Source organism: Ricinus communis, chromosome 3 (genome assembly GCF_019578655.1).
Source record: "Ricinus communis isolate WT05 ecotype wild-type chromosome 3, ASM1957865v1, whole genome shotgun sequence".
NCBI lineage: Eukaryota > Viridiplantae > Streptophyta > Magnoliopsida > Malpighiales > Euphorbiaceae > Ricinus > Ricinus communis.
In genome coordinates this window covers 25960945-25973017 of record NC_063258.1, presented here as the reverse complement: position 1 = coordinate 25973017, position 12073 = coordinate 25960945, and the positions used below count along the sequence as shown (strand labels likewise).

The 12073-nt window shown below is 33.1% G+C and overlaps 2 protein-coding genes across 3 annotated transcripts; one reads left to right on the top strand and one right to left on the bottom strand.

Annotated features, from left to right (window-relative positions):
- Positions 1-4356: 4356 nt before the first annotated feature.
- LOC8270227 lies at positions 4357-6119 on the top strand. Its single transcript, XM_002527158.3, has 3 exons — positions 4357-5060; positions 5384-5556; positions 5788-6119. The coding sequence occupies exons 1-3, from the start codon at positions 4503-4505 to the stop codon at positions 5933-5935; spliced, it is 879 nt and encodes a 292-aa protein (XP_002527204.1). The 5' UTR covers positions 4357-4502; the 3' UTR covers positions 5936-6119.
- An 884-nt stretch (positions 6120-7003) lies between these two features.
- On the bottom strand, positions 7004-11145 carry LOC8270226 (equilibrative nucleotide transporter 8). 2 transcript variants are annotated; one of them, XM_025158778.2, is made up of 3 exons: positions 9763-11145; positions 8626-9015; positions 7004-7803 (listed from the first exon to the last, which is right to left on the bottom strand). In XM_025158778.2, the coding sequence occupies exons 1-3, from the start codon at positions 9764-9766 to the stop codon at positions 7106-7108; spliced, it is 1092 nt and encodes a 363-aa protein (XP_025014546.2). In that variant the 5' UTR covers positions 9767-11145; the 3' UTR covers positions 7004-7105. The 2 variants fall into 2 exon arrangements, with proteins under 2 accessions (XP_025014546.2, XP_048228036.1); XM_048372079.1 differs by having other exon boundaries at positions 8626-11145.
- Between the last annotated feature and the right edge of the window lie 928 nt (positions 11146-12073).

Below are 12073 nucleotides of genomic sequence, written 5' to 3'. Positions count from 1 at the left end.
AGAATAAATGCATAATGGGGGTTCAAAATAAATGTTCTTGCTTGAATTAGAATACTGAGAAATGATGTTTAAATACTTCTAAGTGAAATAGAGTTGTTGCACCCTCATTAAATGCAAAAATAACCATTTTTGCAACTGTCATAAATACAGCTTCACGGGCGTGAATAATTCTTCACATCTTCACGGTTTGGGAACTCTCCTTGTGAACTCTTTTGTGGTCTCTTTTAATTTTGAGAAAAAGATCACTTTCACAGGCGTGAATATTTCTTCATGGTTGTGAATTCTCGTTTTCACAGCTGGAAAGAATATCGTAAATGCTACTGTTTGATGCGAGAATCTTCATGCCTGGAAAACTGAAGTTTCACAATCGTGAATCTGCCCTATCTTAAAAGAACTAATTTTCTTTCCTTGCACATAAATACTAAAACATAAAATTAGTCATTTTTAATTGCTTGTAATCATTAAAATATGATTAATAATCCTTAAGGTTTAACATTCTTCTCATTTTTATGGTGATAAATAATTATTTTTAAGATTGATTTCTCCCCTTATCAAAAGGAGTTTATGCTAGTGATATTTCAAGATTTTCAACATTTTGATCAAGATCAATATCAACTCATTTAAATCATAGATAGTCATAGAAGTAATCACAACAAAGATCATTCATTTGCAATTGATAATTGTCAACACAAACATAGCTTGAATAAAGATGGATTTATCATTGATAATTAATTAAGACTAATTGAACAAACAAAGATAATAAAGATATGCACTTGTACTTTCTCCCCCTTTAGTATAAAAAAAAGATGTTTCTAAAAGCACTAAAGCTATAAATATAAAAGGTTTGAAAAGTGCTTAAAAGAAGGAAAAGAACTAAGAAGGACTTAGAAATTAGTCTTTAATAAATTCGACCTTGGCTTAAAAGGTGTCTATTTCCTTCTAAACATTTAAACCGAGCATCAAATTCAGCAAACTTGGCGTCAAGCTTGGTATCAAAGTGAGAAATAATTTGGTTAACCCAAGAATAGGAAGAAAAAGAAAAGGAATTACCCACTCTATGGCTTCAATATGCTTTCTAGAACACTCATCCCGCATCCTCTGAATCTTTCTCTTTCTAAATTGGCTCCCCATTTGTATTGAGAAGGTTTTTTTAACATAGATGTTGTATAAGAGATGTTAGTTATTTAGTCCAAACAACTACAATATGTTTGGTTTTTTTTGAGTGGTTGCTGAGAGGGGTGTCAAAATGGGTCATGACATGCGCACTGGATTCGCTTAATATATAAAATTAGCGTGTTAAAGTTGAATGTTAGAGGGCTCGTGTCAAAAACAGGTTGATCTATTTATGACACAGCTTGAAGCGTGTTGTATATCGAGTTAATACACCAACCCGTTATAACTCATTTAGCTACTATTTAAAGTAAACATGTTATATATATCGTGTCGTGTTATGTGTTACCAAATACAATTAATTAATTTAGTTACTATTTAAGTAAATATGTTATATGCATTGTGTCGTGTTATACGTATCGGGTCATGTTACACATATTACTGCATAACTAATTAAATAAATTTATTTACAAGTGTCGTATTTGTGTGACTCATTTAAATTTTGTGTTGTGTTAAGATTGAGATGTGTTGACACAATTAATAAATGGATCGTATTTATATTACAAATCTTAACTCATTTCTTTTTAGTATAAAGAAATAATATATATTACTTATTATTAGTATAACAAACTCTTTAGAAATAATGATAAATATGACTTAATTAAAAAATAATTATATTTATAAATAATTTTACCGAAAGACTAAAGTAAGAGCAACAACTTAGTCAAGTGAGGCATAAGACAAACCTGCCCAGCGATTATTATGACCTTGTACTCAAGTAAGTATGTTTTTGTTAATTCATCACTAAAGAAATTGAGATTAAAGTCTTTTACAATTTTAGAGAATATAAATTATTAATTGTCTCAAATCTCAATATTCTAACTTAGGTAAAATATTTTTGATCTTCAATTATAGAAACTGATATCATTAATAAAAACCAGAGAATTAATACTTCTTCACCGTTTATTATTGTAAACATTTCAGAATTATTCTAAAATTAATAATTTATATTTTTAAAAATATCGTTTTTATTACGTAAGAAATTTTTAGATATTTTTTTAATTAAGCAAAAATATTCGCTTTCACTGGAAAAAGAAAGAAGAAGTTTTGAGTGGTATCGGCCCCACTACAAAAGGCTGTTAAACATCATTGCTCATTAATTGAAATGAACCAACTGTCGAAAGTAAGAAACCAAAAATATCTCACTACATTATAACTCGGTGAAAAATGACAATTCTACCCTTACTTCATCAACTTGCATCACTTGTCGACAAAATAAAAACTAGGACTCCCTATGGGACCCTTAAAAATCTCAAGAGGAGCTGCACCGGCACCAACCAACCCAAAGACGTCATTGGTCGTGGCTTCTTTCCACAAAGCCTAACCGTTCAATTGAGCCATCGGCTCCCCACTTGTTCCCGAATGGTTCTTGCAATTTGCTAGCTGGCCCCACACAAGTGCAGGCCAGCCACCAAAACAAAACAGTGGCAACCTCGTAAAATCCGGAATATCTATGGGCTTTTACGGTTCATGCCAATACCGCGGAAAAATCCTGGGCTTTCGCTTTCGAAGTCGCCAGGAAGAAATGGCAGTAGTTTTCGGGCACAGTGGTCTCGCGCCGTGAGATTGAATCTGTACCGTTAAAGTACTTTTTTGAGTAGTCAATCCAACGGCTCAAGGGTTTACTCACTGTTCAGCTTCGTGGAATGTCAACCGTGAACTGCCCCGTCCAGAGAAGAAGCCAAACTAGTGTTGTTAGGGCGCGTTTGGTGTTGAGGTAAAACGAATAGAAACTCTTTGTAGTATTTTGTCATGTTTGCATTCATGGCTTCACTTATTACATCTCATTCACGAATTTTGTCGCAAGAAGTAGATTTTTGTGTGTGGTAGACTTGCATAAATTGATTAATGCAAAACATCCAAATGTCATTAAATTAATGATATTTATGTAAATATTTACTCTAAAATCTTTTCTTTTCTAAGTTTTATAATACTAATTTTTTAATTTATTATGTTTTGCATATAATATTAATAATTGAGCTCGTTATATTTATATAATAAAAAATAAAAAATATCAAATTGATAATAATAAATACTTTTATTGATTAAAAAAATATAAGAATTAAAATGAAGCTTTAAACTTTCAGTAAATTTGAGTATTCTAATTTTACACTTTTTATATATTAATATTGTTCATAACAGACATTCGTAAATTATTATTATAAAAATTATAATATAATTTTTTTTTGATAAATTAATATAAATATAATATCTATTAAAATATTTAATTATTTTATGAATATTCTTTTTATAGTATAGTAAGATCTCATGTATTATTATATAATTTAAAAAGTAAAATATTAACAAAAATTATTAAAAACTAAATAATTCTATAAACGAAGTATTATAATAATAATGGACATATAAATTAATATATTAATAAAATAAAATTAAAAGTATTATATATATATTTTTGACTTTTTATCTCATTTTTATAAGAAATTATATTGAATTATTTGAATTATATATATATATATATATATATATATATATATATATATATTCTTATAGGATTGAAAAGCTATAAAATGTAGAATTGCTCATTTTAGATGATGTAAGACATTTGGCTCATGTTTAATTAATGAAATTCATTTCTCTTGAAAAAATCAAATGGGTCAAAGGAGTAGATCTAGCTTCTAAATTAACAAGATCCTCAATTTTAGTAAGGAATAGCTCCATTGTTTGCTAGAAAAAAAAATTATAATTTAAAATGATAAATTTGTACATTTAAACTTTAAATGGATCTAGTTTTAAATTATTTTAATTTTAATTTTAATGAGTTCTTAAATTATATTTACATTATATGCCAGAATCATAATGATAAAAATATCATTTCTTATTTTCTATATTTATTTTGATTTCAATTAAAAATATTTTGATTAATAAAATTGAAAATGTATTAAATCTAGTGAGAAAATATATCATCCATCATGTCACGGAAATATATACCTTGGATAATTGATAATCAAATACCTTTAAAAATTACACAAACAGAAAAAATAAAAAAAGAAGAAAAGAACTTAAAAGGGTGACCAAAAGGGGGGAAGGAGAAACTTTCCTTCCCGTAACTGAGCAAAAACATTTTTTGGGTTTGATTTGCGTCCAACCAAACAAGTAGCAAAAGGAACTCAATTACAAATAAACCACGTGCAGCACCCACTGACTCTTCTCTTTCTTTCCCTATAAAATAAAAATCTCTCTTCTTCATTTTCCCTTCCTTCCATGACCAACCGCCAGCAGCATTACCTTTAGTTGCAGAGAAAGAAAAAAAAAAGAAATTTCAAATCCGAGAGAGAGTTTCTGTTTAGAAGAATTAGTGATACATCGAAAAAATGCTTCTACGCAGCGCATCAACGCCAATACTAAACTCATGGAAACCACAACCAGAACCAGAAAGCTTCCACCAAATCCAGAAAGCACCCCGATCAATTACATTAACAGCATGTTGTAATTCTTCAAGTTCATTATCTTCTTCTTCTTATACATCTGAGGATTCTGTTAAAAAAATGACAAGAGCATTATCGGAGACGGATCTTAAACAATTCTCAGTGCTTAAAAAGAAGCAACCCATAAACAACATCATTATGGATGGGATCACTTTTGAAGAGGAGGTGGAAGCGGATCAGATGACGTTTTCTGGTTCTGGGTTGAGTTTGGACTCTAGTTTTTTGTTTAATGAGGAGGAGGAGTGTGAGGTTGGGAAGATTCAGGATAATGGGCTGTCGGCTTTTGTTGGTGGTGGTGTTGGCGGCGGCGGGAAGATCTGTGGCGCTGGTGATAGTGGTGGTCGTGGTGGTGATGGAAGCACAGATCTTTATTATCAAAATATGATTGAAGCTAATCCAGGCAATTCGCTGTTCCTTAGCAATTATGCTAGGTTCTTGAAAGAGGTATAATAAATAAACAAAAGCCTTATTCTTTGTCATTTAGATTTATTTTAGTTTTAGTTTTGGGTTTGTGTTCTGTTTTTTGTTGAATGGTTTTCATTTGTCTAAAGTTTTAATCTTGCTGTTTTCATTCCAAAAATATGGGAATCTAGTCTTAAGGGATATGTTAGTATCTACTATATTCTTAATTTTTTTTTCCAAAAGGTCTACTATTCTTTTTGGGAATTAGCTGACATAGAATAACTAAAACTATGAATGGATGAGCCTGAGCTGTTATGGGAAGCTTGGATATGTTGTTAACATATTTACCTTGGATTTCTGAACAGGTTCGTGGAGACTTTATAAAGGCTGAAGAGTATTATGAGAGAGCAATCTTAGCAAACCCCAGTGATGGAAATAGTTTATCTATGTATGCTGATTTGATATGGCAGAGCCATAAGGATGCTTCTCGGGCTGAGACATATTTCGATCAAGCTGTTAAAGCCTCCCCTGATGACTGGTAAGAATCTTGCCTGTAATGGCATATCAGATTTGATTTACAGCCATACCTATATAAATATGAATTCTTACATGATTTTAGTTTCTAATATTTGATGACTAACCATACATGCTAGACAACTTACTAGTAGATTTTCTTAAGTGATTTTATTGGTGCTGTTGTTGTTAATAGCTTTTTTGGAATCTGCTATGGTGAATCTCTATATTAAACATACTTCGTTTTGTGGTGCAGTTTTATTCTGGCATCATATGCTCGGTTTCTATGGGATGCGGAAGAAGATGAGGAGGATGGGAAAGAGGAAGAAGACATAACTAAATCTTCACCACTGACTCAATTCCATGGAGCACCTCCTCTCCCCCCTTTAGCTGCTGCTTCTTAAGCGCCATAACTATGTCATAGCTTGGATTTAACTTCTGACTTCTGTTTATATATATCCTTCCGTTTAGGCCTTTTCCCTTTGCTGAGATGAGTTATTTTAACCATCTATGTTTTTGCCCTGTTTATGACTGAGCCATGCCATGTAGAAAAGCAAATAAGAAATGGAGTGAAATTTTATTGGAAAACTTCTCTCTCTATATATATACATGCCAATGGTATTCAAAATTTTATTTCCTATAAGAATTTAACAGCAAGAGGGGAAATGATATTGGTGTACCTCAGACCGTTTTTCTTCTTGCGCATGGGAATGAATTTTTATTGTTTTGGATTATCATAATCCAACACAGTTAGGGATTAAATTTCCAGAATTCAATTTGTTTTATATAGGTGAAGATGTGATAATTTCAGTAACAGAAAGTACTTGCAATCGCATGATCTTCTACATAGTTATCCTTCTGGCTCAAGTTTAAGCCTAAAAGATCTGACTGGGATAATGATCCCTGGTTGAAGTTTATGCCTGATCCCTGGCTCAAGTTTAAGCCCGAAAGATCTGACTACGGGTTAATGATTCCTCAAGTTTAAGCCTAAAAGATCTAAGCCTGATCCCTGGCTCAAGTTTAATCCCGAAAGATCTGACTACGGGTTAATGATTCCTCAAGTTTAAGCCTAAGAGATCTAAGCCTGAAAGATCTGACTTCGGGTTAATGATTCCTGAACAAAGAGAGACATTTTGAAAAGCTCTACCATATACATTTTGGCGTATTCATTTTGTCCTCTACTTCTTGCTTTCAGATGAGGAATCCAATACTGTATTTCTTGCAGCTATTGAAGCTCACGAGTTCTCCTTTTGTTATATCAGCTTTTTAAGCACGAATAAGAATGAGAATATTCTTTAAGTTATGCCTGCTCAGGTGTAAACGCTACTATTGAATAACAATCTAATAATTATCTTTATTAGTACATAGAAGGTTAGCCCACTTTGGACAGAAAATTACTCAAGGAATTGCAGGTTTCTAGCTCTCAGATTTTATCTAATACAAATTTGTAATCGACTATCCGTAACTAGGAATTGGCTCTAGGCTAACAATGTTATTGAATTTCTAACTAGAATTTCTACCTGTTTCAGGATCAAGTTCAACTAGTCATGTAGCCCTGACAGCTTAAAAATGGCTCATACAACCCAAAACCAGCCAAGGACAGAGCCACCCACCAACCCAATTCCTAGGAACACAACCAGTACAATTGCGGACAACTCTGCTTCTGAAACTGGAACTGACTTCGGGCCAAGAATCATGATTACACTTGTCAGATACCCATTAGTTACACCAAGCATGAATGTCAGTACTACCACTGGCACTTCAGTTTTCAACCATTTGGGTCCATTGAGGCATGCTGCAAAAAGAGGATAGAACAACAGCCTAAGAATGCAAGCCCATGTTGCCTTCTTGATGCTCTTCAGAACATATATTGCAGTTAAAGATTTGCCTACGAAATCTGAGACATTGTAAACGGTTATCAGCAGAACCGGATACCAGTCTCTTAGCAACTTCGATTGAAGACTTTCAGCTATGAATCCAGGAAAAATCGACAGAGTCACCAGATAAATGATGACAATCCCAAAAACTGGGCACCTGATTTTTTTTGCGACAGCCCAAAATTCTGGCCTTGAAGTTGGTGAATCATCAGCTTGTAGGAGCTTGTAATGCTGTTCCATAACTGGTAATTTGTAAAGCAAGTTGCATGAAAGAGTGCAACACAACAAAATAATTGTGCTAACTATGAAATAGAACTGAGCACTCGTTCGAAGACCTTGCGGAGTCTGTGGCAGCAATGCCTTTGTTATAATCCTCAAGATAGAGACAAGAACACCTGTGACAAGAAGACAGTGAATTTTAACTTATGACAGAAACTGCTTTAGCTAAGAACTGCTCATAAAGTGGCTCCTTCTCTCTGTATTTAGGGTAATCCTGAAGGCAACTTACACATATGGAGTTCTACAGAACTATCACCCCATGCAAAATTATGCTTCCAGCTTCCCAGCCGGAAAACAATTTCTTGCAAGAATTCTAGAATGCGAAGTTGTTCCACTTCTAAAGGTTTATTGAGATACTGGTTGTACGCAATTATAGGGCTTGTGTACCATCTTAGCCGCTAACGCATGTCCGACAGCACAGCAATTCAATATTGTAGGTGTATGTAACCATCTATATACCAAGCTGCTAAATTATTTACATGTATTTATTAATTTTAAATAATCGCCACTTTAAATGTAAAACATTTATACACACATGTCACCTCTCTTATTCCTAGCGGTGTATATGACCCAACTGCAAAATGGTGGAAAGAAAACTTAGTGTGCCTACAAATTGGAAAATTGAAAATATGCTATTGCAGGAAACAAGTGCCTTGTTCTGGTTTATTTGAAAAACAGTGGAAGGTTAGCACCTTTATAGCTTCTAGTGCTTACATCTATAATCTGTGATCCTAAAAAGGCAAGGAAAAAGTTCCCTCAAGATGCCATTCTTCCTCAAAATTCTTTCCAACAGTGAAAAACAAATTTCCATAAACCAGACTTTATGGTGTCCTATTTCTCTATTGCTATATTCTTGGTACTTGCCATCTCTGAAATCATAGGAGTAATGGAAAAAAAGAAAGAAAATAGGAGTTGCAAACTGTAGACTTATCAAGTACCTGAAGAGGCAGTTCCAGCAAATACAGCCTGCATGTACTCTTTAGGAAGTATTCCTGCTGATCCTATCAAACTTCCAGCTATCAAACCGTCAGCTAAACCACAAATCAAAACTGATGCAACCGTCACATAGTAGCCGCCTTTGGGTCTTCCGGCCCAGTCTATTGTTGGAGCAACCATTAAAGAAAGAACAAACATGGAAAATCCCAAGTTCATTCTCAATCTACATGTCAGCTTCTTGCTCCATCCACCTCTACTCATGACTATAACTAACACTAGAACTGAAGAACTCATGTAAGCTACGGAAAAGACCTTTTCTATGTGCTTGGTTGGATAGAGATGGCCAAAGTAATCAACAGCTGTAATAAAAGCATTCCATGGAAGCAAGTTACCTGCACCAAGCAAAAAATGGATAATATAAGCAATCTTGTAAGTGTCCCTTGGCTCAGGTTGATCTTCAATTCCTTTCTCACTAATATCTTCTGTTTTTTCCATTGTGGCAAGCTTTTGATATCTAACAACAGCCTGTGGGGGACTGGAATTTAAGCTTTCACATAAGCGGCGGGTGGGTCGAACATTACTATGTGTCCCGTTGATTAGAAAGGCATAAAGAAGAAGCTGAGCTGATAAACCACCAGAGTATGACTAGCTCAAGGCTAGGCTTGTTTCGTCAAGAATTCCTGAAATATATGATAATGCTTATTGCTACCAACATTAGTTCAACAGTTCAACTTGTAAACTGGCTTAAACTGAGCTAACAGGGCTAGTTGACAGCTCTACTTGGCGTTTTTTCCTTTTCTGGATTTGATTGATGGGTTGATTATGGAATCAATAGAGCTAATGCAGGTAGAAATATTTGTGCAGTGTGGGGACAACAATGGATGGGCTATGTTAGAAGTACCTTTTAAGTGTACTACAACACATGGGCAAGCTTGCTTGTCCACTGCCTAGCCCCAGAATCTTACTAGAACTGTTACTTACTAGGAGCAAAAGATAGGACCATGATTAGTACTAGCTTTTGTTTTGGGTCCACTCAGGTCACTGGTCTTTTCTTGAGTTTCAAGATCTTCCTGTAGATCTTTTTCACAAGTTGCAGAACACATATCAGTTACTCAAAGCGAATCAAACATGAAACTCACCCATGCTAGCCACAATTTCAGTATTAAGTGCACCAATAAAAAAGAAGAACAATCATAGTAATCCAAGATTTGATTGTTGTTTCAAGAAAAAAGTTTTCTCAAATGGGGGCCTGCAATGGAGCCAAAATGGTCTTATCAAGAATGGTGCTCAAGGTAGGTTTGAAATGAAAGGAGAAAGTACTTTCAGTGCGAGCAAAAAGAGAGGTTCCCTTCCCTGTTGATTAGCAGGTGTAACTTGATTGATTGATTCCATTTCCATCCATTTAATACCAAGAAATTGTAACTACAATAAGCTTGATCAATCCCCATTTCGACAACTGTCCCCTTCCTCCATTCTTATCAGCTGCCATTGTTATTCCTTCTCCTGCTTTATGGTAAGTTGACAGTTCAATTAGCACCCACCTTTCATTGTGCCCTATGGTAAACAGAACCAAAAAAAAAACGAATACAAAAGACTTCCTTTTATATAAAAATGGTTCACACTTGAAAGAGAAAAGAGACAGTAGCAGACAAACTTTGAAGTTTGAAGTGGCAGACTACCAGCATTGCTGAACATAACTCTGAGAATGGTGATGACTATAATATGATAAATGTTACTGGTTTTCCAGAAGGATATGATTGGTTTGTCCATTTAGTACTTCGAAGTCAATGATGAAGGATGGCTGTAACAAATAATTTAATCCAGTGGTTGCTACTATTTGCTGCCCATGCACCATATTCCTCCTCAGTGGTAACTTTGAGTGATGTTTGCTGTTTAAGTACATGAATTATACCCTTCGTTTTTTTTTTTTTCTTTCCTATCTGCCTGTTTCTAGTCACTTGTAATTTCAATAAATCAAGATTACAAATTCCAACTGATCATCAAAAAAGTATACAATTACGAATTCTACAAGTACAAAACTTTTCACTAGTCTAATCAAATTAGGGTCTGATGACATGTCTTGCATTTCTTCTTACAGAAATACTAGAGGATTGTGGGTGGAGGCACGGCTTAAAACAATTAAAACATTTCTTTTAGTAGAATGCTCAGGAGTATGAACAGACAATGATTCCTCTCAAACCCCAATGTGAAATTTTCTAAAATCATGCAACACAATTAGACTTTGTGTCTTTCAGGCCCATCACTTTGGATGTATTCCTTTTATCAACCTTTTTTCACTTTAATAGTCATCTTTTCTGGGTTCTTGATTAATATTAAAAAGGAAAGGAAAAGAAAGCTTAAAAGGAAATAGTTCTGGAAAGTACTGTGTTTTTCATACATGGGATCTCACATCTTGTTGCTTCTAGCTTTTTGACAAGCTTTTCCCTCATTGAAATGTACCCTCGATCGGAACTTTCCCAATGTTTTATACTTCACAATGTTATATACTTTATGAAGAGTGGAACATGTTACCATTTTTATACACGCACTTATACTCTAGAAAGTTCTTGCTTATATCGAAAGTATTCACAACAATAAATAAAAAATAACACCTATAATTTTCGTATTGAATAATATTATATTTAACTATTCAAAATTATAAAATAATTGATGGTCAGTCCCTGGAAAATGGTAACAAGATAACATGCACATGAAAATATGCAAGTTTTCTCAGCTTACTTGCTCGACACATGTTCATCTAATCGGTGGGGAAATATGAATAATTGAGCTGTCAATCTCACATTCATATTCCAAGCAACTTTTTAAGTTGATCTTCATGATTGTCTCAAAAGAATTCAAATAAAATCCAAGTTTCGAGTATCTTGATTCCTTACCTCTAAAAGCTAGTAATTCTTTTATTTTATTTTTTCTTTAACAACGATGAAATATTTCGGTTCTAATACCTTCATTTTTTAACATGCAAATTTGAGTTCATGTCCAATCTTTTTGTTCTAACCCATCTTTTGAAATATTCATGTACTTATATCCGCATATAAATTAGTTTTATATTTATATTATATTTGGTTAGATTTTATAAATTTTATTTATAAATTTTAGATTTTTATAAAATTAAATTATATTTCAAATAAAAGTTTAATTTTATAATAATAAATCAATAATATTTTATTTTGCTTTATTCTTTTCATATATTTTGTCAAATAAAATTATTTATAAGTTTTAATAGAATATAATATTAAATAATAAATCGAAACATGTAATTATTAATTAAAAGACAAAACTTTTATCTCAAAACAAAACCATTAACAAAAAAAACTTCAGATAATTTATGAATGCCAAATAAATTGAATGCTCAACTTTCCAAACAGAATTCTAATAATAATAGTTGGATCTGAGAAAATTAAAAACTTCAGATTTTTGTCGGGTTTCATT